Below are 23,322 nucleotides of genomic sequence, written 5' to 3' on the forward strand. Positions count from 1 at the left end.
AGCAGGCCCCTGCCCTCTACTAAGTCACAATCTAAAGGGAAAGACGGTTCGATGACAATGCCACAAAAAGGCTATCATAGAGGTATGGGAGCAGGTGGGGTGGGGAGAGACTAGCTCTGATTTCTCACATTGGAAAGAGAGGGAAAGCCCTCCAGGCAGAGGCAACAGTGCTGCAAGGCCTGGAGCAGCAAAAACAAATGGAGATTTTGAGACACAGTGTGAAAGTCCATATGGCTAGGGTCTACAGTGTAGCCATTCTCAGACCTGAATGGGCATAAAAATCACCCGCGGGCTTGTTAAACTCAGATCCTGATTCAGCAGGTCTGGAATGGGGCCAGGGTTCTGCATTTCTAGCAAGCACCCATGAGTTACAAGGGCTTACAGAACACCAGCCTGGGAAGACCACAGCAGTTCCCAGTGAGTACCCTCTTTTGCTTTCATTCAAAACAGACATGAAGGCTATTTGTTCCAAGTGAATGTCTCCCAGAGGGAACACAGGATGTGCTTCACCTTCTTATTCCATAGGTGTAAGGATCTACTTCTGGGTGGCTTGGGTTCCAGGACAGGCCTCTATTTAGTTTTGGCCTTTATATCTATCTTCTGCATCTCAAACTCCCACTATTGACTAGGAGATCAGTCATGGGGGGGGGGGTCTTACCACAGCAACCACAAGCTTCCCACACCCCCTCAAGGCTTCTTTGCCACATGTACAAGGAGCAGAGCTCCAGAGGACCACCCCTACTAGCTCATGACAGCAACGTGCACTGTTACCCTTAATCTTCCAACAACGGGTATCTTGATTTGATTTATACTGAATACAGTAAAGCCTCATTGAGTCAGGCTCTCTTAATCTGAAATGGGTGATAATTTGGATAGTGAATATTTAATTCTCGAGTCATCTCTTCATAAATAGAACAACATTTGATCATGTAGTTGTGATTATAAGGATGATTAAAAGCATTAAAAAAGAGTTCAAGTCAACTCACATGGCTTTAGAGACACCTATTTATGTAACCATTCACTTTTTCTTTATGCAATCAATTTTCTTCCATAATTTGTTCATTTCCTAAAAAGCTCTAATAGACAACAACACTGAGCTGCTTCCAGGCCTGTAAACAAGAACAACAATAACAGTGACAGCCAATATTTATTGAGAGACATAACATTTTTAATACATTTGTAATGTGAAGAATCAAAACTTAAAAACAAATTTTAAAAAATTACAATATGAGGGGTGGTGGGCATCATAGCTCAGTGGTAGAGCGCATGCTTAGTCCTGAGTTCAATCCCTAGTACCTCTGTTAAAAAATTTATTTTAATTCAAAAAAAATTAAAATTACAGTATTGGATTTGGTCAAAATACATCCATTTCAGGAAGGCCCCTGTAGTTGTGTGTAAAATGAGTCTTGAACTCTGGTGTGAAGCTCTATTGCTAGAGTTGAGAAGAAATTAGAAATAGAAGGACACCCTGCCTCAGAGTACACTAAGGCACTCGAAGAGCAACCAGAGAGGCAGACTGTGTGTGGAAAAGGAAAACTATTTGTTTATTATAGACTGCTGCCTTTTAGCTTAGTTTGGAGCATATCACCCACCATCCCCCAATCTTCACTAAATATAGTATAAGAACTAAAATTTGAAACAGAAACAAAGTGGGAATTTTAGGCCATGTCTACCTCATTGCCAATCTGCTTTTCTCACAAAGGCATTTCTGTGATACTCCGTCATAGTAATCCTCAGAATATTTATAACAAATCTTTGTGAAATAATTGAATATTTTGAGATTATCATCACAATTGGTTTGTTTACATATGTAGGTGCACATGTTAAATTAAAATAAATTAATCTCTTGGGTTCTTTCAAGGATATTAACAAAATACTGAAGTATATTCCAGTTACTTCATTCTTAAACTACTAAGGTATTTTAACTTTTAATGTAACTATATTGACTTATTTTATACAGTCAAAGAATCTGTCCTTTTCCTAGATCTATCATTTTTTGTAGATGACTTTTCCTTTAGCTATAACATATTCAATTAATTCGTGATGGCCTCCAAACTGGTAAATCAAATGCTCCCATCTAGAAAGAAATCAAATATTACTTTAATGCATACAAATCAAAATCATCATTTTGTCAGTAAATGCTAATTCCAAAATACATTCTCTAAAAATTTCTTTATACCTAGTGGTTGATATTTGGGCTTTTTAAAAAACAGTAGATTACTATGATAGTTCATCTATGATAAATCCAATATTGTTTAATGATATTAGTTAAGTCTTTGATCTTATAATATTTGATCAGTTAAGTGATGCACGAATGGTAACGTCAGCATTATCTTCAATAGAGCCAGTGGCTTACGATCATGGAGAGCAGAATTATAGAGCAGTTCTCTTCTTCTATATGAGCTCTAAAGGTTGGGGTAGGCATGCCAGGGTCCAGGCACCATAGGATTCACAACTTTAAGATTTAGAACAATGAAACTCAAATTGTTACACTAGAGACCCGGAGGCAGCAAGCAGACTGTGGGTAACACAAAACCAAGTGCAGGAAAACTGAAGCAAGGCTATTGGAATCCAGTAGGAATGAGTCAGAAAGGTAATAAGTCAAAACCAGGGTGACAAGCCAGAGTTGGGACCTGCGTGGTCTAGCACAAGCAGAAAAGTCCAGAACCCAAGAAGAAAAACAAAGACACGTGCCAGAGGGCACAACAATTCCAAAGTCCAGGTAAACAGAGCAGAAACCTGGAGGTCTAGGAAAGATAGAAGATAGATGAAAAGACCAGAAAAGTGGGTCTACCCTTCAGTTTAGCCCCTGTAGGGAGAATTTTTGGTTAAAAAGGGGTGACACTGAGAACACTGGGTAGCTTCCGAGCTTACACTGAGCTTGACACTAATAATCAGTGGAAAAGGGATTTAAACCAACCCTCCACATTCCAGAGGGCAGACAATAAACTGGCTCAGCTGATGGACACTCACCTGGATGAACTGATGATAATGAGATCTCCCTGTTTGCCAACTTCTAAAGATCCATGGGTGTGAGATTTTCCCAGGGCGTAAGCGGCATTGATGGTGGCAGCAGCCAAGGCCTCAGGCATGGACATCCTCATGTTTACACAGGCCAGATGCATGACCACTGGCTGAGGTGGGAAGAGAAGAAAGTTGGAGAAAAGTAAAAAATGGCAGCTGTTACCTAGGACACTTCTCGACACGGCACAACAAACAATGACTGTTAAAGGTGTAAGTGGAGCTGGCTAAAATTAGCATGAGAAAATTTAAATTTACACATAGAGGCTCTTATGCTTTGGAAAAGATTCCTTTGTTATAGGGATTACCTACCCACTGTGTCTAGTTCATGTTTATAACTTCTTTTATCCTTTAAAAAATTTTTTTTAATTTTTATTTTTTATTGAAGTGTAGTTGATTTACAATGTTTCAGGTGTACAGCAAAGCAACTGGTATACATACACATACATATATATTTTTCTTTTCAGAATCTTTTCCATTATGTTATTATAAGAAATTGAATACAAGAAATTGAATATAGTTCCCTGTGTAATGCTTACAACTTTTCAAAGCCACTAACTGTGTGAGGTGAAGCTCACCTCCACTCTTATTAAAACTTCCTAACACTTCTTTGAGCTTCTGCAATTCTGAGAGGGGACATAGGCTGTTGTAAAACCGCAGCGCCCAAGGCTGCATCAAAGCCTAACAGAACCTTCTCTCCTCTCCCTATGCCTGGAGGCATTCACCTGAGGTAGAAATAGCCAATTACACTGCTGCCTGCATACTTTTCCTTGTTTCACAGGAAAATATTTTTAGATCTTTGATATGTTTTAACAGGTAGTCAAGTATTTTTAAATTAGTTATATGCTTGGTAGAAGTTTGATAGCTCAGAAAGGCACATTAAAAATAATTACCATTGAAAAGCAATATGCATTAGGGTTGAAATCGCTGCCCAAAGCAACTATTACCCCTTCATCTAGCATCTTCCTGGCTCGAGGTTGCTTCAGTCTAAGGAGAGGGAAAAAAACGACGTCAGTCTCTAGAAGTGGAACTTTTGTAGAAGAGACATTCAGAATGGACGCAGACTTAAGATTTTAAGATATCCAACCCCTTTGTGTCCAGGAAGAAGAAACAGAAGCAGAAACTCCAGGGCTAAGGGGTTAGTGGTGAGGTCAGGCAGAACCCCAGGAATCCTGACTTTTATCATTCTGCTTTCGAAATCACTTGGCTCTAACTTCTTTACTTTGGGATTATCATGCCCATCTTTATATATATATTCAGAGATCTTGCGAAGGCAGGAAAAAAATTGTTTTCAAATGTAATAAACTTTTCTTTGACTCCCAAATATAAACAAGCAATGAGGTTTAAATAATACTTTTTAAATTAACTTTCATGTAAACATTTTTTATTCATATCTCTCCCTCTCCTTTTTTCTTGGGGTGGGGGCAGGGTCTCAAACATTTTTGTAGGTCCTTTAAAATCTTGAAGGCCCAAGAGTCTAATATGTAAACTGTTCGTGCTTCTTCCTAGATTGGGCTTCTCCCTGACGTCATTGGCCAAGTATCATTTATTCTTTGAGACATGACTCAAACGCTATGTCAAAGATAAAAAGAGCTAGACAATAGTTAAAGTGGTGAGGACAGATTTTATTCATTAATAATTATTACAAAAGGGACAAGAATCCAGTGTGAACTGAACTCAATTTTGCTTTATGCAGCGGTAACTGGAAGTTCTAAAGGGATAATGAAGGAGTCTTGAAGTGGGGCACGGAAATCACAGAAGTGGAATTTTCCAAAAACCTGGAGGGCACTCTTCAACATGATCTGGGTTAATTGGTGCTTCTGTGGAGAAGAAACAAACTTCTCTATCTTTATGACAAGAGGCAGTGGTTTAAGTTAGGCAATGTGTCCACCAGGCTGGGAACTCCTTAGAGAGTTATCTCCTAGAATGTTTGTTTTTCAAAGAGATGGCTCTCAGGTCCTTGGGAAGATCCTAGGTGGTAGAAGATTTACATCTCAAAGGAGAGAAAGGATTTATAATTTGTAAGCTTTTAAAAATAACAGCTCTAAGAGGAAGCTCAGGGGCCTATCTGCCTATCACTAGGTTTAACGGAACAAACTTAATTTTCCTGGCAGGTTGGGCTTTCTGAGACAGGCGCTTTAAGGGAGTCTGGGTTCATTCTAGGGATGTAGCCTTGAGCTGCTAGAAACTATGCTAAAAAAAAAAAATCTCCTAACGTTGGAGGAGGTAGGTGAAAGAAATCATTTCTGCTGATTCTGCAGGTTTCATAGGCAAGACTGAGGCGTAGTGGAGAGAAGGGCTCAGAGGAACCTGAGTAAACTTTGATCAAGGAGAGACTTCCTCCGGGAAGCCGTCTCGGTCATCCCTGTTGGCCCTCACCTCCTCTGGCTCCCCTAGCACCCCACACCCCTGCATTTTAGAAACAATAGTTATTGTTTCACGACAGCGATAGTGGACTAGCACTTAGCCTCTACAAACCTGTACTGCCCAGGCGTGGTTTGAAAAAAGGCTACTGAGGGTAATCGTGGCCCCTCCTACTCTATTTCTGGCCTTATGTTCAATTTGATCGGTTGGTGCCCTTGCTCAGCCAGTGGTAAAGCACCTGCCTCTGCTGCTGGGGAAGTCCCGCAGAGGCTACGGATCCCTGAGAGGATTATTTCTCTTTCTTATTATTTGTCCCAGGACCAGCCCTGTTTCTGGCTAATTAATATTTTTACTTGAATGAGTGAATGATAATGTTAAATTCTAGGGGTGTACTGAATATGGCAAAGAATTACAGCTGTGCGCAAAAGAGTTAGATTCGGGGTGGGGGGGAGGTACAGCTCAGTGGTGGAGTGCATGTCTAGCATGCATGAGGTCCTGGGTTCAATCCCCACCCTGCACCTCCATTTAAAAAATAAATAAACACTTAGTTACCTAATTACTTTCCTGCCAAAAAAAGAGTTAGTTCTAATCATGTTTTATATGAAGTTCACCTAAGTCTGGAATCTGCAGCCTGCTACAAACTGAGCCCAACTTTCTTTCAGGGCCTCCTTTCTCGTCCCTGCCTACCCAATACTATACTCCAGCCACTGGGGTTTTCTATTTGTGCATTTCTGAGTCTGCTGTTCGCCTTCTCTAGAGTACCCACCTCGCCCTGAAGTGCATGCACACTCCCACGCCCAGCTCATATCTCACCCACCCACGCTCACTTTCTCAGGTCACTCAGCGGGAAGTGACAGTACTCTGCAGAATGTCTGTAAGTCTTACTATCTATTCATCTATCATGTTTCAAATGCTTAGACTGCAAGTTCCATGAAGGACTGTGTGTGTCCTACTCACTGCTGGATCTCTAGTACCAGCACTGTACCTGGTATTAATAGCTGATTAATTAAGTTCTGTTAAAGGAATTCTTCAATTTTTACTAGTATATTTTTACTGCGCTCCTGTTTTATTTTCTTCTCAAAATACATGGATTTCTTTGCAGCCTCTATAGAAAAAAAGTATGGTATCTTACATATGGGGCTCAATAAAACTTGCCTGGTCATTAATTCAGACAGTCATTCTAAAACCATCTAATTAGTGAAAACTGTGTGCCAGGCACTAATACATTAGAGTCATGTAATCTCTCACAGTCCACATACAACCCATCAGAAAGTCTTGTTGGCTCCATCTTAAAACTATATCCTGAATTCAACTCAATTTATACCTCCCTGCTACCACCTTGGATCCAAGTCACCATCATTTCTTACAAGGATATTTGTAAGACCATCCTAACTGGTTTTCTACTTCAATCCTCAACCTCTCTAAAATATATTCTCTACCTCACAACCAGAGGGATCTTTTAGAAAAGTAAGTTAGATCATGTTACTGTTATTTTCCAAACACGCAGTGGCTTGCCATGGGCTTCCTGTCTGCACCATGAACTCAGTCCTCCAAGACCTGCTGCTCCTTCTGGCCTCGTCTCCTGCCTCTCCCTGCCTGGCTCATGCCTCTTTGGCCTCACTCTTGTTGTTGGTCAAACACATGCAGTGCATCACTACCACTGCACATACCATACATTCGTCCAGAACACTCTTCTAGGTCCCCCTGCTCCTTCCCCTGGTGTGCCTTGCTCCCTCACTTCCTCTAAGTCTCTGCTCAAATGTCCCCTCCTTGGAAAGGCTTCTCTGACCTCTGTGAAAACACAGCACCCTCCCTGCAAACACCCTCTCCTTTTGCCTCACTTGGATTTTTTTTTCATGGTGCCGAGCATCTCCCAACATTTTATATGTTCATTTGTTGGTCTGTGCATTGTCTGCCTTTCCCTGTTAGACTGTAAGCTCCTTGAGGACCACACTCTCTTTTATTTGTGGGTGAATCCTCAGTGCCTAGAACAGTGCCTGACCAGCAGTGGGCCCTCGGCACACAGGTTGAAGAGAGAATTAATCAATTATTGGGGGTGCAGAGGGGATTCTTGTCCTTGAAGCATTCCTGGGCTCTGACAGGCAGTTTCCAGGACCACTTATAATACTGTTTCTCTGCTAGGACAATGCGTGAGAGAAGGTGGGTGAAGCAGAGAGACCGTGAGGAAAGAGCAGAGCTGAAAATTTCCCTGCAGGTCATTCTGATGCCCCCGCTCCCTTTCCAAAATGACTTCAGGAGGAAAAAAATACATATATGAGGCAGTAAAAGTATAAAGGGAGCTCCAGATACACTAAGGTGAATGTGTCCTGAATACCTTTAAAATTGCACACCGAGATGCATAAAATAATGATTAAAGAAAGCCCTCGAGTTGCATAAAGCAGTGGTCATTCTGGAAATGAGTCAAGAGAGTTCAGGGCCCAGTAGGTTCCCCTCACCCCACAGGTTCCTCCTAGTGGAGAGATCAGAAAAATACAGGAACAGAAAAGCTAGAGGGAAGAGCGTGGCCTTCTCTTTCATTCCCCCTGTCATCCAAACAGAATGCTCAACCCATCTTGTGGTGGCATAGGGACAGAGCTCAGACTTTTAATGCTGAACTGCCCTCCAACACTGCACGTCTCAGATTTTTGCTCTGTCTTAAGAGATTCAAGGTGAGTTAAAGGAATCCTTTTTTTTTTTTCCTGTAAAACCTTATTCTTTGGGTGGTGGAGAATGAACCAGATTAAGTATTGATTGATGACTTCGATGACTACTCAGATCTGCAAGAAGAGCAGCTGCTTTATTCCTTTCTGTAAAAGTTACTTGAACCTGGCTTTTCAATCCCTAAGGCAGCATTCCTCAGCCTCGACACAGTTCATATCCTGGACTGGACAAGTCTTTGTTGTAGGGCATTGTTCCGTGCACTGTGGGACGTTTAGCAGCATCCCTGGCCTCTACCCACAAGATGCCAGTGGCACGCCCTAGCTGTGACAACCAAAAATGTCTCCAGATACTGTCAAGTATCCCCTGAGAAGCAAAATCACCCCTAGGTTGAGAACCATGATCCTAAGGCCACCTCCCCCTACCACCCCACCAAAAAAGAAACATGTATCCCAACCACACAGGAAAGAACCTAGTCCTAAGAGGAAATAAACAGCCTCTTGAATGCTGGTCCTTCTAACCACAAACTCGGTGGCTGTCATGGAAGTGGTACAATTAAAGGGTCAGGAGACCCCAGGTCTCATATTTGACAGCAGCTACAGAAGATGGACTATATGGGTTCAATCCATGGAAAGCACACAGCCAAATCCCTGGGGCAATGCCACAAAATACACTTGGACATCTCCTCTTTCTTCCCACTCCCGGGACTTAGGAGGATTTTGGCACCCACTTGCATTCTCTTAGGAAAGAGCATATTCGGATTCAGAATACTGTGAAATGTCCCTAACATCTTATACATATTTTTTAAGTATAAAGCCTATATCATTATTTTCTAACTATAAAAGTAATACATATTGACTTCTTAATTGGAAAATTCCAAAGAATGAGGAAGAAAAACAAAGAAAGCTCCACTCTCCCTAGTAATCCCACCACTCAAAGGCAATTTGGGTCTGATCTCCTTCCTCAGGGTAATCCATTATGAACATCATAGCAGAATTGGCATCTTATATGAGCTAAGTTTTCCTGACCTGCATTTTTAAGGGATTTGTAAGGGTGATGAAGTAATATTGAGACATCTTGGAAGTCTGTTTTCACAGCTTGTAACTGCTGCTCTTGTGGGGGGTGGTGAACAACCTTACCTCAGCATGTAGGCCGTGGTGGGCAGAAGGACAGCAGAGCATCTGGCTGTTGCCATGGCAGCGATGCCTTCATCACTCACTTCTTCCAGGTGACTGATTGCCTGGGCTCCCAGTTCTGCCCCAAGCTAAGCAGAATGGGCAGAGAGAGAGAGAGAGGTTTCACCAACAGCACCAACAAATCAATGAAGTGTCATAAAATAGTTTTTTCTACAAAAATAAATAGCACTCCATCATTAAGATTTCTTGCCAACTACCTCTCATGAGCACCAGCCCTCAAATGGGTAAAGGGTTTGTGGACATTCATTTGGAAATTAGCTAGTGCACTACTTCAAACACTATTCTTAAACCCGCACTGAGATCTTCAGATATTTGCTAAAAAAAGAAAGTTTTATGACCCTTATGAATCCAAATAAAATGTTGAGTAATACTAGTAGTATAGCATCATAAAAACATGAGAAAGAAAAGTATCCTGCAATGACACTGCACCCAGGGAAAACAGAAAACAAACTTCAGAAATGTGACATGCAGTCAAATGAAAATTATTAATGAGAAAAAAAGACATGTGGAACCGTTCATCTAATTTGAGATTATCACTTGAACTTGATTTTTCTCCAGATGAAAAGTTTGGGCTAGATTGTTGGAAGACAACCAAGAAGATGTAAGGCTATGATAATAACGCATTGAAGTGGAAACACACGTTAAACTGGATTTCTTCTTAACTTGACAAATTTTCACACACACACAAAGTACCCAAGGCTGATAGGTGATCTGTTGTGCATTCCGAGGAAAGGAAAGAAGACTGATTTTTGACATTACCCAGTGACCCAGAGAGGCTGCAATGCCCCCACCAGGCTAGGAAAGAGGGGGGCCCCTGTGGGCAGCTGGCTCAGGTGGAAGGGCATCATGACTGGGTTCTGGGGACTCCGTAGGACAGGACAGACGATGCTCACCAGTGGGGGTTTCTTTTTGATCTTAGAGTGATCCTCACTTTTCCAAATTTGATTTGCTCATCTTCAGTATTGACCTCTATTGATTTAATTCACCAATCATTCTCTATGGCCCAAAGGATATCATTGACTACCCAGCTCACATTCATTGAACAAACATTTGACAAATATTTACTTGCCACAGACCATTGGTGTGCCAGGCACTGTGCTAACCTGCAGAGAATAGGACTGTGTAAGAAGATGTGGGTGCAGCCCTCAGTGTGTTCACAGTCCAGTAGGGATCACAGAGGTAATTGTAATACAGTGGAATAAGGACCAGGAGGGACTATAACCCAGTCTTGGAGACATTTGGGGAGGATTCCAGAGAAGTGGTTGCTAAGAAGAAACATGGAGGAGGGTCAGAGTTAGCCACGCAAAGGGAAGAATTCAAATGAGAGAAGCAGCAGGTACAGACCTGTATGGGGTATTAGGTCACCAAAAGTAGTTTACTGTGAATGGTTCACAGTAAAGAGGGTGGAGGAGGGAAGAGAGAGAGGAAGGCTGAGAGGCAAGCAAGGACTAGATCCTGGTAAGCCTACGTGTACAGCGTTTAGAACCCATCCTAAGAGCAACTGTAAGCCTTCAAGTGGTTTTAAGCAATGATGAGGAAGGATGAGATGTACTGTGGGACTGGAATAGAGGAGCAGATGACAGTGGAGGCAAGCTTGGGGGCGAGGAGAAGAGGTGTGGCAGGAACCCAGGTCATAGCCAACGGTAGTCGCCATGAGGCAGTGTAGTGAAGAGAAGTGGACCTAGAGATGTTGAGGAGGAGAACTGGGAGGATTTGCTGGTTGGTTGGAATGTAGTAGGTGAGGGGGTGGGAGGAGTCAAAACCATGTCCAGGGTTTGGACGTAGGCAATAGATAGATAATGTTGTTGTTCACTGGGGCAGGAAGCCCAGGACAAGATCTGGACATGATATTAGATCACAATGGACATGTGGTTGTCGAGTCACATGTGGAGTATCTCCATCTGTATGTATGCCCCCAGGGAAGTTGTTTATTTAGCTGCAGGGCTTAGAGGAAAGACAGCCAGACTCCCAACCGTAGGAATTTCGTGTGTCTTACTCACTGCTGAATTCTCAGTGCCTAGAACAGTGCCTGGGACATGGTAGGCACTCAAGTGTTTCTAGACAGCATGAATATATGAATCTGGGAAAGACATGTAGATCTGAAAATCATCCTGTGGCTATTAATGGTGTGCTCCACTAAAATTCATCTGGATGCTGCATCAGAAAGACCCTAGAACCAGCATGTGAAATTAATAGACTGTGCTAGGGTAGCTTTGTGTGCTAATCAAAATAGGTTGTGAATTTAGTACATGAGATCACAAAGGTTCTTCCTTTTCTACTTATCACCAGGAGGTGATAGTAAAAGTAAATGATCAGCAGAAAAGTCAGGGAGTCCAAGGCTCAATTGGGCCAAACCGCACATTGTTCAAATTTTCCATTCTCTATCTTTTCAGAAGGCTTCGTCTGAACAAATGAATTAAGCTTTCCATAGCACGACTGTTGACAAAGGAAAAGCAAAAGATCAGCTGTACCTCAGCAGCCTTCATTGGGTGGAGTTCATCCCCATGGAAGTTGATCTGTAACCCTATATCTTTGCCATTTTGGAGAATCCTTCTGGTGGAATCCAGATCAAAGACGCCCTTCTCACAGAACACATCTATACTGTCAACGTGTATTTCCCCACTCCTGCCAAGTTCGTTCAGCTTTGGGAGGTGGTTACTGATGATGTCATCAGCAGCTTCCGTAGCAGTTTTTCCTCTGAGGGAAGACAATGAGATTACCATGGGCAAGTTTAAAAAAAAAGAATCAGACAAAGGGTTTTTTGACACCTGGGGAACCTGAGAAACTATGGTTAAATGACCCCGAGCCTCAGAAAGGTAAGGTAAAGAAAGAATCAAAGCTTTAACTCGGGACTCAAGAACTGGGACAAGCCTACAGAGAAAAGGTGTTGATCAGACTTCTGTAGTCATAGACCGTGTACCCGGAGACTCTGGCTCGCCCATTCTGGCACATCCATGCCAGCCAGGCCACCTGGCTGAAAAACTGAATCCTCATATCAAGGGCACTTAGAGGACATCCTGGATGCTTCCCTGACAACCCAATTGTGGGCCCCTTATCTGGGCCCCAGCTATCACCCTAACTTTTTCTTCCTCCACACTATTCCTAGAAGCACCTGCCTCAGGCTTTCTGTCTTACCATCTGGGGATAGAGGGGAAGAGGACAGTAGAAGGCCCTGAAATGCCTTCTAAGATTCTGGGCAGTTAAATATGAGAAAGGGCTGGGCCTTTGAAGTCAGACAGACACAGAGCTCTGCCACTTGCTGGCTATGTAACTTTGGACATGTGATGTAGACATCATCTGGCATATTCTAGGCCTCAGGCTTTATCACTGGGGATTGAGATCAGACCTCAGAGGCTCATTGGCAGATGGAAAAAATGTCTGTAAAACTTCAGCCTTGTATCTGGCATATGGAAGGTTCTCACTCAGCAAAAACCATCTGGGCGGGTAGATAGAAGTGGACAATGAGGAGGCAGGTACTTACACATGCTGTTTCTAATTCTTGAGACAACCGTACAGAATAAAGGTGTTATTTAGCTGATTTACAGATGAACAAGTCACATTTAGAAGAGTTAAAGGATGCCCCCAAATCACCCAGCTGGAAGTAGCTAAGCTAAATTCAAGCCCAGGTCTGGAATCCCTCCAAAGCCTGAGACTTTTCTACCATGTCACAGTCTTTCCTACTGAAAAAACAACAACAACAACAACAACAAAAAAAACCCAGACTACCACAGATAGGCAATCCCCAAAGTCTTTGTGCAGTTTCAAGCCTTAATAATTTCAGAAGTATAAATGCTAAAAACATAAAACAAACATCATTGGAAATAGTATGTAGTTGTTTCTTTTTTACTTAGTTTTGTACATTTTTCACAATAATTTTCAATGTTAATTTTGTTAATTTTTAGTTCCTCTGATTAAAGATGGTAAACAAAATATCGACATTAAAAATTTTCAAAGTTCACAAAACTAAATGTAGACAAAATTTTAATTAATTTATTTAATTATTAATTCATTAATGTTTTAATTTATTAACTGGCTTAACTATTTGAATGATTGAATCATTTTGTAAGCTTAAAACTGCACAAAGACTTTGGAGACATCTTGTGAATTTTCAAGTCCTGGATTTCTCTTGGATCTTTTAATTCTGGAACTGCAGGTCTTCTGGTCTAGTATTTCCAGGACAGATAAGATGCAGATGCAGAAGGGGACAGAATTTTCTACAGCAAATTCATACAGGAGGAACTTTTTAGAGAAAGGGGAAAACTGAAAAAACATTTACAACAATCAAACAAAAATGTCTGCTGCTAAATAAACAGATGAATAAAAATAAAAACCATTCTGGGTCATCTTGACTTCAAGATTTGATCTACCTCCCACAGGGTGTTACTCTTAATTTCTAAAGTGCCTTTACGCTCACTATCACAGAAAACTATTTAAATTCCTATCTGTAATTTTAAAGGACTTATTAAGGGGAATATTTGTTAACCAAAAGAGGATTTTTGAACATTTCTTCTTCTTTCAACATTAAGGGACTTGCCAACAAATGAGTCTGGTGGAAACAGCCTTCTTAAAGCCATGAGTGTAAGATGACTGACCATTAGACTCAGAACACCTTTTCAAAGGCTCTCCTGGTCTCTCTGCAAGAGCTAAAGTGCTAGTGCCCCCTCACCCACTGGAGAACACAGCCTCCACTTAGGTGCCACATGACCCCTTCTTGTCCTCAACACCCCGAGTTAAACCCCGGTCCCTTCCACTGAGGTTACTTTGGCACTGAGTGAGCCCCGCAGTAAGTGGCGGAGATGCCGATGTCCAGCTCCCGCCGGGCGCGCTCAATCACACGCAGCATCTTAAGCTCCATGTCCAGGCTGAGACCGTATCCACTCTTGCACTCCACCAGCGTGGTCCCCGCCCTTATCATGCACTGAAGCCGCTGCTGGAGGGAAATGAACAGCTCCTCCTCTGAGGCCTGGCGCGTGTGCTCCACTGTGAAGTTGATGCCTCCTCCAGCCTGGTGGATTTCCATGTATGTGGCTCCTGCCAACTGAACACACCACTCACATTTAGGTCTGGAAAATGCAGGGAGGCTGCAGGCAGGGATGATATTCAAAACAATTAGCAATTGATATGGCACGGGTACCAATGGATCACAAAGAATGGTAGGGCATATGGTTCTGGAAGTCCCTACTCTGCCAGGGAAGTGGGGAGTTGGGAGGCGGTGCCAGGAAGGGCACGGGGTGGCAGAGATGCGGTGGAGACTTGGGGTCTCAGGGTAGTGACAGTTTACTAACATGTACAGAAGTATTTCAGTATTTTAATGACTCAGCCAGACCCTGTGTGTACCAGCTAATCTTAGCCTACCCCTCAGCACCTATGAGAAAGCAAAGCTTAGCTGATTACGGAATCCCGCTGCAGGTATTCAAGTCTCCACTCAGAGATCAAGGTCTTTCCACCCCTCAGTATTTGGCCACTAGAGTTTCAGGCCTGACCTTTGTCACTCAAGCAAATAAAAAGGCTTCTTCTGGATGCCACCATTCCTGTTACTCCGGGCAGCAGGGAGTGTGCCGGAAAGTATGCTAACCTGGGGGCTCCCTTAGTCATACCCTTCCCTTCTGTTCTTAATTCTGTCATGTTCAACTGACTGCAAACTTGAGCTTTTAAGGAAAGTTTCAAAGGTTTTATAATACATGATCTTCAACGGTTTCGTGTTAAAAAAAAAAAACTTGATGGGTCAGCCTTTTCTGCATCACTATCTGCATCATAGAATGAGAGAATTGGACAGCAAATCTCTAAGGCTGATTTTTGGCTCTGAAATTCTGTGATTTAATAAAGTCTTAAAGACAGCTCTAGTTCATTGAGAAAGGTAAACAATATCCAAAGAAACTTTTTCTTTTTCTGAAATAATCCAGTTTAGCTGTTAGGTGTACAGCTTTTTTAAAAACAATGTAAAGAAAAGATACAGAGGAAACTTAATTGTATATTACTAAGTAAAGGATATGATCTGAAAAGGCTACATACTGTATGATTCCAACTATATGACATTCTGGGAAAACTATCGGGACAGTAAAAAGATCAGTTGTTGCCAGGAGTTGGGGAAGGGAGGGATAACTAGCTGAGCACGGAGAATTTTTAGGGCAGTAAAATTACTCCGTATGATACTATAGTGGTGGATACATGTCATTATACATTTGTCCAAACGCAGAGAATGCACAACACCAAGAATGAACAGTAACAAAAACTATGGACTCGGTGATAATGATGTGTCAATGCAGGTTCATCCATGGTAACAAATGTACTCCTCTGGTCAGGGATGTTGAAAATGGAGGAGGCTGTGTTTGGGGGTTGGGGAGACATGGGGTTTGGGGAGAGGGCAGCAATATATAGGAAATCTTGTACCTTCCATTCAATTTTACTGTGAGCCTAAAACTGCTCTAAAAAACAAAGTCTACTAAAAACAAACAAACAATGTGAAAATGGCTCCAACCAGAGATTTGAGGGTTGACTATGGCTAACTCATGGCTGACAAAGACTGCAATTTATGTTTCTTAATGTTTCACTTTTCTGGAAAAAAAAATGGGAATATAAAACTTATTTTATTTTAGGGATTAGTAATGTATTTTTTCATGTTTGACCTCAATGAATGGTGATTTTCAAACTGTTTCCTGGAGCCCCTTCAAAGGCTACCAGGGGATGTCCAGGGGGAAAGGAAAGAGGGGAGAAATTAGTGAGCAAAGCAGGTCAACTCGATTTTAAAAGGATTCTGCAGCTAAAACATTTTGATAACTATTATACTTAAAATGACTGCTAGCCTTGTGTACAGTATAAAGATTTCGTACCAAGTTATAAATTAGTTAATTTCGTTGTAATTTATTTTTCATAGTCCACGCCAGTAAAAATATCCATTAAAAAGACATCTAGACATATGTTGTAAAGCCAAAAGCTTACAAGCTCTTTAGAAAAAACCTTGTCTGTATTTGTACTTTATTTTGATTTGCCATCATTTATTGCAGTTACCTTCATTGCAAACTCATGAACTCTTTCACCAGCCCATACTGGGTGTGTGTGTGCATCCACTAAACCTGTAATCATAAATTAAATCATTTTAAAAGCTAAGAAATAGAAAGCACTTAGATAGCAGGCAGACTATACCATACGGCTCTTGGGAAAGCATGACGGTGGTCAGCGATCTTGGAGGAGGGTGGAGGAGGGAGCTTTGCTGCCTGGCTGGTGTAGAAGGCTGTAACGGAGGATGGTGACTCAACATGATGAAAATATCCCCTAAAGAAATACAGCTCCTTTTGCCCAATAAATCCATGCTCACCAAGCAAGCTTTTAAAACAGGGTGTCAAATCTGTAAGTTGAGCAAAATTGAGGACTATCATCAAGGAATAATATGAGTGTGAAAAAGAATAATATAATCCCTATCCTGAACTTCGAGAAATATGAAACCAGAAAGATGAGTCTTTCTGTAAGAAAGAAATATATTTTAATTAAAGAGAAGCCATAATGCAATCACTCAGAACTTTTGTTTATCCAAGTACAATTCAGTAAAGTATATCCTTCCAGAACATTCAAAATACTTTATGGATTAAATGGCTTACTAGCGGTTCTGATTGGGATAAAATCAAAAGTCTCCATTCGGACTGCTTTCTCTACTATATTCTGTTTTTTCTCATGAGGTTTCACCCTGCCCCTCTCTCCTGACACCCAAGAGCCAGAAGGTAAGACACTCTGTCAGCTGTACACAGCACACAATTTAAAAGTATAAATCCTGGCCTCTGTGTTTGCACAGAACTCAAAATTTGTGAAACTGGTTTCAGATGATCACATGAAGCCGTAAAACACAGATAATGTAGGACATAATGGTTAATAAACTGATTCTGTTGTCAATCTCTGAAGATACAAATGAACTTCAGTGAAATCTTTCAAGTTTCTTGTTTTTGTTTTTTCTGCCTAGAGATGAGTCCTTTGTTTCACACTCTCTACACATTTAGAGTATATTCTGGAATTAGAGACAGCAGGTTGCCCTGTTTGCCTCCCTTGTGCAATGGATTAACAAAGTTCTTCCAATGGCTTTTGAACTTAAACTCAACACAACTGGTTTCTCTTCAGCATGTGCGTGGGGAGAGATGGGGTGAATAAATGGGTCTGCTTTTCAGCTTGCCCTTTACCTGTTTAGCAGTCTTCGGTAAGATATTCCACCCCTAAACATCAGTGTTCTGATCTGTAATGTGCAGATAATGATACCTTCCAGGGCAATTATAAGGATTCAACATGAAAATGTATTTGTAAAGCAGCTAAACATTTAATAGTAGAGATTCAATAAATAATTCAAAAATTATTATATTTTAATATTATTGGGAGACCCTATTTAAAACAAGCTACTACTCTTCCTCTTTACCTTACTAAAACACCTTTCAGGGCTTTACTGAAAAAGAGGTTAATACCTGGCAAGATGCATTTCCCAGAACAGTCAATTCTTTCTTCAAACGTTTCTCCCGAAAACTGTTTTCGGATAGCATCAGCAGGACCAATGGCTTTTATGAGCCCGTCTCTGAAGAAAAATCAAGAAATTATCACTAAATCAGGGGGAAATATTGTGAGAAATTTGACCAATGATTTTAAAATACGTTATCAATGCCTTTTGGTGTCAGTCAATATTTATTGTATTTCCTTCTTGAGTCTGTGTCTTTGGAAAAGTGACTCTAGCTACATGCAAAGCAAGAAGACAAATCACGTGTAGCAGAGATTGTCAGTTGCTCCCCAAGATCAATGGTCCCTTTTCCCACAGTGCTGAATTCCTAAATTTTAGCTTGAGTCATGACCACTCAGAATAAAGACTACATTTCTGAGTCTCCCATCAGCCAGGCGTGGCCATGTGACTGAGTTCTAGCCAGTACAATTGCTTTCTTTTCCTACTTCCTACTGGCTGGAATATAGACACCACAATGAGAGATGGAGCAGCCACCTTGGATGATGGAGTGCCAGTGAGGAAGACGGTGGTGCTCAACAGAGCAGGATAGTAGGGTCTGGATCCTCAGAACTCCATGGAGTACAGCCATTAACCAGCCCTAGATTCCTACCTCCCTGCAATTCTGTTAACTGATTTTAACAAATGTTTGACAGTAACACTGGGAATCTTTTCTTTCTTTGCTAATTAAAAACAAATACACACACAGTCCCTTGAAGCTGGGCTCTTACACAACCTTAAGCAGTCTCAGATAAGGGGTGAGACTTGTGTAATCCTGGGGTGACAGGGCTCTCCAAATCAGATGGGCACCCAACCCCCATTCCCACTCTTTGGCTGTTCTTTTATTCTCAGAAGGTTACGTGAAAATAACAAAAAATGTCCTCTCTTCCTAGTGGCTGAATCTTAATTTACTATCTGAATATTTGGCAAACAGATGGAGAGGGTGGGAGAGGTGCTTTGTAAAAATTCAGATCTCAGAACTCCACCCACAGAGATGCTGATTCAAAAGTCCTGGGGATAGGAAGCAGGGGATGATGAGGATTGGATGAAGGTGGTCAAAAGGTACAAACTTCCAGTTATAAGATAAATAAGTACTAAGGCGCTAATGTAGAGCATGATAAATATAATTAACACTGCTGTATGTTATATATGAAAATTGTTTAGAGACTAAGTCCTAAGAGTTCTCATCACGTGGAAAAAGCTTTTTTCTATTTCTTTGACTTTGTATCTATATGAGATGATGGATGATCACTATACTTATTGTAGTAATCATTTCATGTACAAATCATGCTGTATACCTTAAACTTACACAGTGCTGTATGCCAATTATAGCTCAATAAAATTTGAAGAAAAAAGATCTGGGGATAGGGGGTCATGTTGAGGGGTGGGCGGGAAACAGATGTCTGTCTTTTCAAAAAATCTTAAGCCATCTGAGGCAGGTTACCCCGGTCTGCACTTCAAGAAGCACTGGAGAGTACCCTGACCCCTTATGATTGCTGGACAATTATCTTTTATAAGTAGAGGCAGGATCCTGATGTGTCCCGGTGGGATGTGCAGCTCGAGGACGTTTTTTTCAACTGAATGACAACCCTGAGTGCTCAAACACGTTAGCAACAGGCACCTAAAAGGCAGGCGTGCCAATCAATGTCTCCTTGGGTGTGGAAAGCCGTTACCTCTTTCCCCTGCAACAGCTCAAACGTTAGAGAAAAAGCGCCAAGCCAGGTCTTGGCTGACAGGTAACCGCCCCCCCCTCCCCCCAACAGGACGACCCAGAGCGCCCGCAGCCCCAGAGCACGAGGCCACTTACGTGCCCACTACTAGGCTGGCGCCCTCCAACACCGCCAGGCTGCGCAGCGCGTCCCGGGCCAGGAAGCGCTCGCCACGGGCGCACACAAGCACCACTTGCCGAGCATTCTCCAGCAGGAGGCGGTGGCCGCTCGCCATGTCGCAGAGCGCCGCGGGTCTCGTCCAGGCTGCAGAGCTGGGACAGAGGGCAGGCCTGCGGAGGAGGGGGCAGGTCCGCAGGCTGCACCGCCCTGGCCTGGGAGGGCGGAGCGAGGGCGGGGGCTGAGCTTCCTGACCTCAAGGGATTCGCGCAGCTGCAATAAAAGTATCAAAGAGAATGATGATTAGTAATAAATGTTATAATGGAATTTCCTCTTTCCTGGTCGCTTTGTCACGTTCTGGGTAAATGTAGTAGAGATTACTGTCCCTACTTTAAAAATAAGGAAACTGCAGGCGGGGAGAAAGGTGGGCTGTGACAATCACGTGACCAGGTGGAAGAGAGTCACCGAGGGCACCGGGAGGTGACAGTCAAGGGAAACCTGGTAGAGGCAGGTGTCAGAACCTGGGACAGAGCCCCAGGAGGGGACACAGTGGGGAGAAACCTGTCCAACAGGCGCAGGGACCGCCCCCAGCGGGAACCTAGGGAAGCGGGAGGAGAGGGATGAGGTGGGGGTGTTATCCCTGGGTCCGCGCGGCCTGCGAGCACTGTGGCGGGTGCCTCGCACTTTTCAGTTGGCCAGCTCCGCTCCCGGATGCACTACCAGATGGTCCCCGAGATGAAGGGGGACCAGAGTAGGGGAGGATAGAGCCAAGACTAGAGAATCGGTTGCCGCCTTCGGGGATCTTCCCTTATGCCTTCCTGAAGGATAAGGTGAAGGGCTCTTGGATCCAAACTCGTTAAGGTAAAATTGGTTTCAGCTCAGTATCCCCCACTCCAACTGTATCTGGTGGGAAAGACCCTCAATTAGCCACCAAGGTTGGAGACTGAATCAAACTTATTTAAGGAAGATGGTCTGTAATTCTTACCCACAATTCTTCCCACCTGTCAGTTACTGAGAATACAATGGCTGGCACCCAGTTTGGTTTTGGGTTTCTCAAATATTTTATTTGTTTATACACTTTTTATTAGAAGCTCCGTGTTAGGCCTTGTGGGACATACAAAGATAGGAAGGCATTCTTCCTGCCTAGCAAAGACTTTACAGTCAAAAGGAAGACACTTTATGGACAATAATAACAAACCATATGAGCAGGCCAAGGCCAGCAAAACCGCAAAATATGTCAATTTTGGGTCATTTTAAAGCCATTTAGAAATGAAGAACAGAAAGCCAAAACTCCCTTTGATGAACACAATAAACAAGAATATACTTTAGCTACATATTACGGCCATAAAAAAGAGAGATCAGTCAGGTAGAAAAGAGAGAGGAAAGAAAAAAATTGGGAAATAATCCAATAGTGTGAGTAAAAGAGATCCTAAAGAAAAACAAACAAATCCATAGATAACTCACAGCTCAGACATGCAGTCACAAACAGATGTGTGTGCCTGTGTCTATCCACAGTTTAAAAAGAAAAGTATAATATATAGGGAGAAATAAAAGAAGTAGAAACAGTGGAAAGTAGAAACATAAAGTCAGTAATCTATAGAGGAATAGCAAAACCTTATATTACAAAATTTCTCCTAAAGGGTTGAATCTGTTACATTTTGCAATTATAGGCATATTTGTAGATTTATGCACTTAAAGGTACAAAGGATGGGGTGAAATTGTAGGAAAAAAAGACATTGTTCAATAAAGTTGCCTTAATCCCACTTTTGTTACTTATGGGCTATTTGACTGTGGGAAATTTACCTAATTTTCCAACGCCTCAGTTTTCTCATCCATATTGTAGGGATTAACTGTTTCTATTTTATGAGCTTTAAATAAGACGAAATGGAAATCACTTAGCCCACTGTCTGGCTCTAAATAAGTAATAATAACAATTATTATTATCATTATTATTACTATTAATTATTATTATTATTATTACTATTAGTTTATTTTAATCCTGCTATTTGTTTTGCTGGGCAATTAGGTTAAAGATTAGATTTCAACCAATAGTACTAAGTTCCCTCCTGACTTCACAGAATGTACCATGTTCTTAAAGTTTATAAGCTCTTGATCAGAAAAGAAATTGTACCTTTCCTCATGGGGATTTATATTTGTGGGTGAATTGAGTGTATCCAAATATAGTCCAACATTGCCAATATAGACAACATTGCCTGAAAAACCCCTGCAAACAAGAAGTTTGCAGAAGCAAGAAAGATAAGAGTGAATTTCTCTCTTCCATGGTCATTGTTAAATAATTACAGAGGGGTGAGAATAACATATTCTTCCTCAGAAATAACCAGCATCCCTGTAGCACTTCTTAGTTTACAAAGTACTTTTTCACATCACGGGACTCATGTTGACTGATTTCTTTCCCCTACTCTTCCTTCCTTTTGACCTCCAGTTATTTTTTTCAGTTTGCAAAAGGTAAAAAATGTCAACAGAAAAGCTCACACGGAATAGCTAGCTTGACGCCAGCAGGGCCTAAAAGGTCAAGCCCAAAGTAATTTCCTCATCATCAAGGTCTGCTTCTGACCTAATCAAAAGAGGCAGATCACGGAGCAGGCCAAGGACCTAGTGGCTCCTGGCTTTTGGGTAAACAAAAAATTGCTAGCTCTGGTCTCTCCACGTTGTCCAAGGACACAGTTCACAGCCCTTTCTCCTAGTATTTGTCCAACTGGGTTGGAAAGAGGTGGGAAGAATTGGAAAGATTCTGAGAGAATCTATCTAAATCTTCATTTGCACATGGGAGACAAAGCTTTCTCTTTCGCATTGAGAGAATCTGCAAATCCAATTTCTTTGAGAGAGTTGTCAAGAAAAATCAAACGCAAACTGCTTTGAATAACATCTGCTGTATAACTGTTAGTGTGAATTTTATGTGGAGTTCACCTAGGACTTCAGGTTTGGACATTATAAAACCCCATTCCTCTTTCTCCACTTCTATGAAGATTGGAACGTTAAGAATCTGCCCTAAGGTGGGTCAAGTTCCCCAGATTTGCACCAATATTGGTGGTCGATTCCTTTCAAATGACCCAGTTTCAAGAACTTTAACTCAGGGTTTCTTATGAAAGCTATTCTTTTGAAATGCTAGTGGCTCATCACAAGACCAGAAAGAGGACAGGTCTGGATATCTACTTTGAAGAAAGTATAAGCAATTATGTCCTTATCAGCCTGTCATGAGGAGGCACACTGCATATATTACTTGTGCTTGGAAATTGCAACAAGGCTGTAAGAAAGGTACAAGTAGCAGCTGAGGTGCAGAGTTGAATTGGGTAGTACTATGAGAAAGAGCTGATAAGAGTCAGAGGCAAGATTCAAAACTACTTGCCTCCAAAGGCCAGGATCTTTTCAATAGTGCCACTCATGCTGCCCCTACAATGACATGCATCAAAGGACCTGACTCAGTCTTTCATATAATACAGTGACCACATGTAATTGCATAATGTTAGAGGAATGCAAGCATTAATTAAACCAACCAGCAGCTGTTCACTTGGAAGAACAGTATATTTTATGCCCACGTCCCCTTAGATGTCTAATAGAGATCTCAAACTGAACATGTTCCATACTGAGCCTTTGCTCTTCCCACCACCTTCTCCCTCACAGCCTTCTCAGTCTCCATTGAAGTCAACTCCATCCTTTACTTCCTGGGCTCTTTATCTCATACCTCACATCCAGACCATCAGCCAGTCATGTAGTCTGTGCTTTCCAAATATATCTAGAGTTGGACCACTTTCATCACTTCCACTGCCTCCCA

The 23,322-nt window shown here is 41.9% G+C and overlaps 1 protein-coding gene across 2 annotated transcripts; it reads right to left on the bottom strand.

Moving 5' to 3' along the window:
* Window positions 1–1,980: 1,980 nt before the first annotated feature.
* AMDHD1 (amidohydrolase domain containing 1) lies at window positions 1,981–19,708 on the bottom strand. 2 transcript variants are annotated; one of them, XM_006187462.3, is made up of 9 exons: window positions 19,511–19,708; window positions 17,681–17,787; window positions 16,248–16,312; window positions 14,000–14,277; window positions 11,711–11,936; window positions 9,183–9,307; window positions 3,915–4,008; window positions 2,974–3,134; window positions 1,981–2,077 (listed from the first exon to the last, which is right to left on the bottom strand). In XM_006187462.3, exons 1-9 carry the CDS (start codon window positions 19,645–19,647, stop codon window positions 1,990–1,992), a joined length of 1,281 nt encoding a protein of 426 aa, XP_006187524.1. In that variant the 5' UTR covers window positions 19,648–19,708; the 3' UTR covers window positions 1,981–1,989. The 2 variants fall into 2 exon arrangements, with proteins under 2 accessions (XP_006187524.1, XP_014417048.1); XM_014561562.2 differs by lacking the exon at window positions 16,248–16,312 and having other exon boundaries at window positions 19,511–19,646.
* Window positions 19,709–23,322: the final 3,614 nt, after the last annotated feature.

Source organism: Camelus ferus, chromosome 12 (assembly GCF_009834535.1).
Source record: "Camelus ferus isolate YT-003-E chromosome 12, BCGSAC_Cfer_1.0, whole genome shotgun sequence".
Taxonomy (NCBI): domain Eukaryota; kingdom Metazoa; phylum Chordata; class Mammalia; order Artiodactyla; family Camelidae; genus Camelus; species Camelus ferus.

Excerpts from the sequence above, each read along its gene's own strand:
- AMDHD1 (XM_006187462.3), bottom strand. The coding sequence starts at position 19,647 with ATGGCGAGCGGCCACCGCCTCCTGCTGGAGAATGCTCGGCAAGTGGTG. Across the intron at positions 14,278-16,247 it reads TTCATGAGTTTGCAATGAAG|TTGGCAGGAGCCACATACAT; the intron begins GTAACTGCAATA and ends TGGTGTGTTCAG. Across the intron at positions 9,308-11,710 it reads ACCCAATGAAGGCTGCTGAG|CTTGGGGCAGAACTGGGAGC; the intron begins GTACAGCTGATC and ends CATTCTGCTTAG.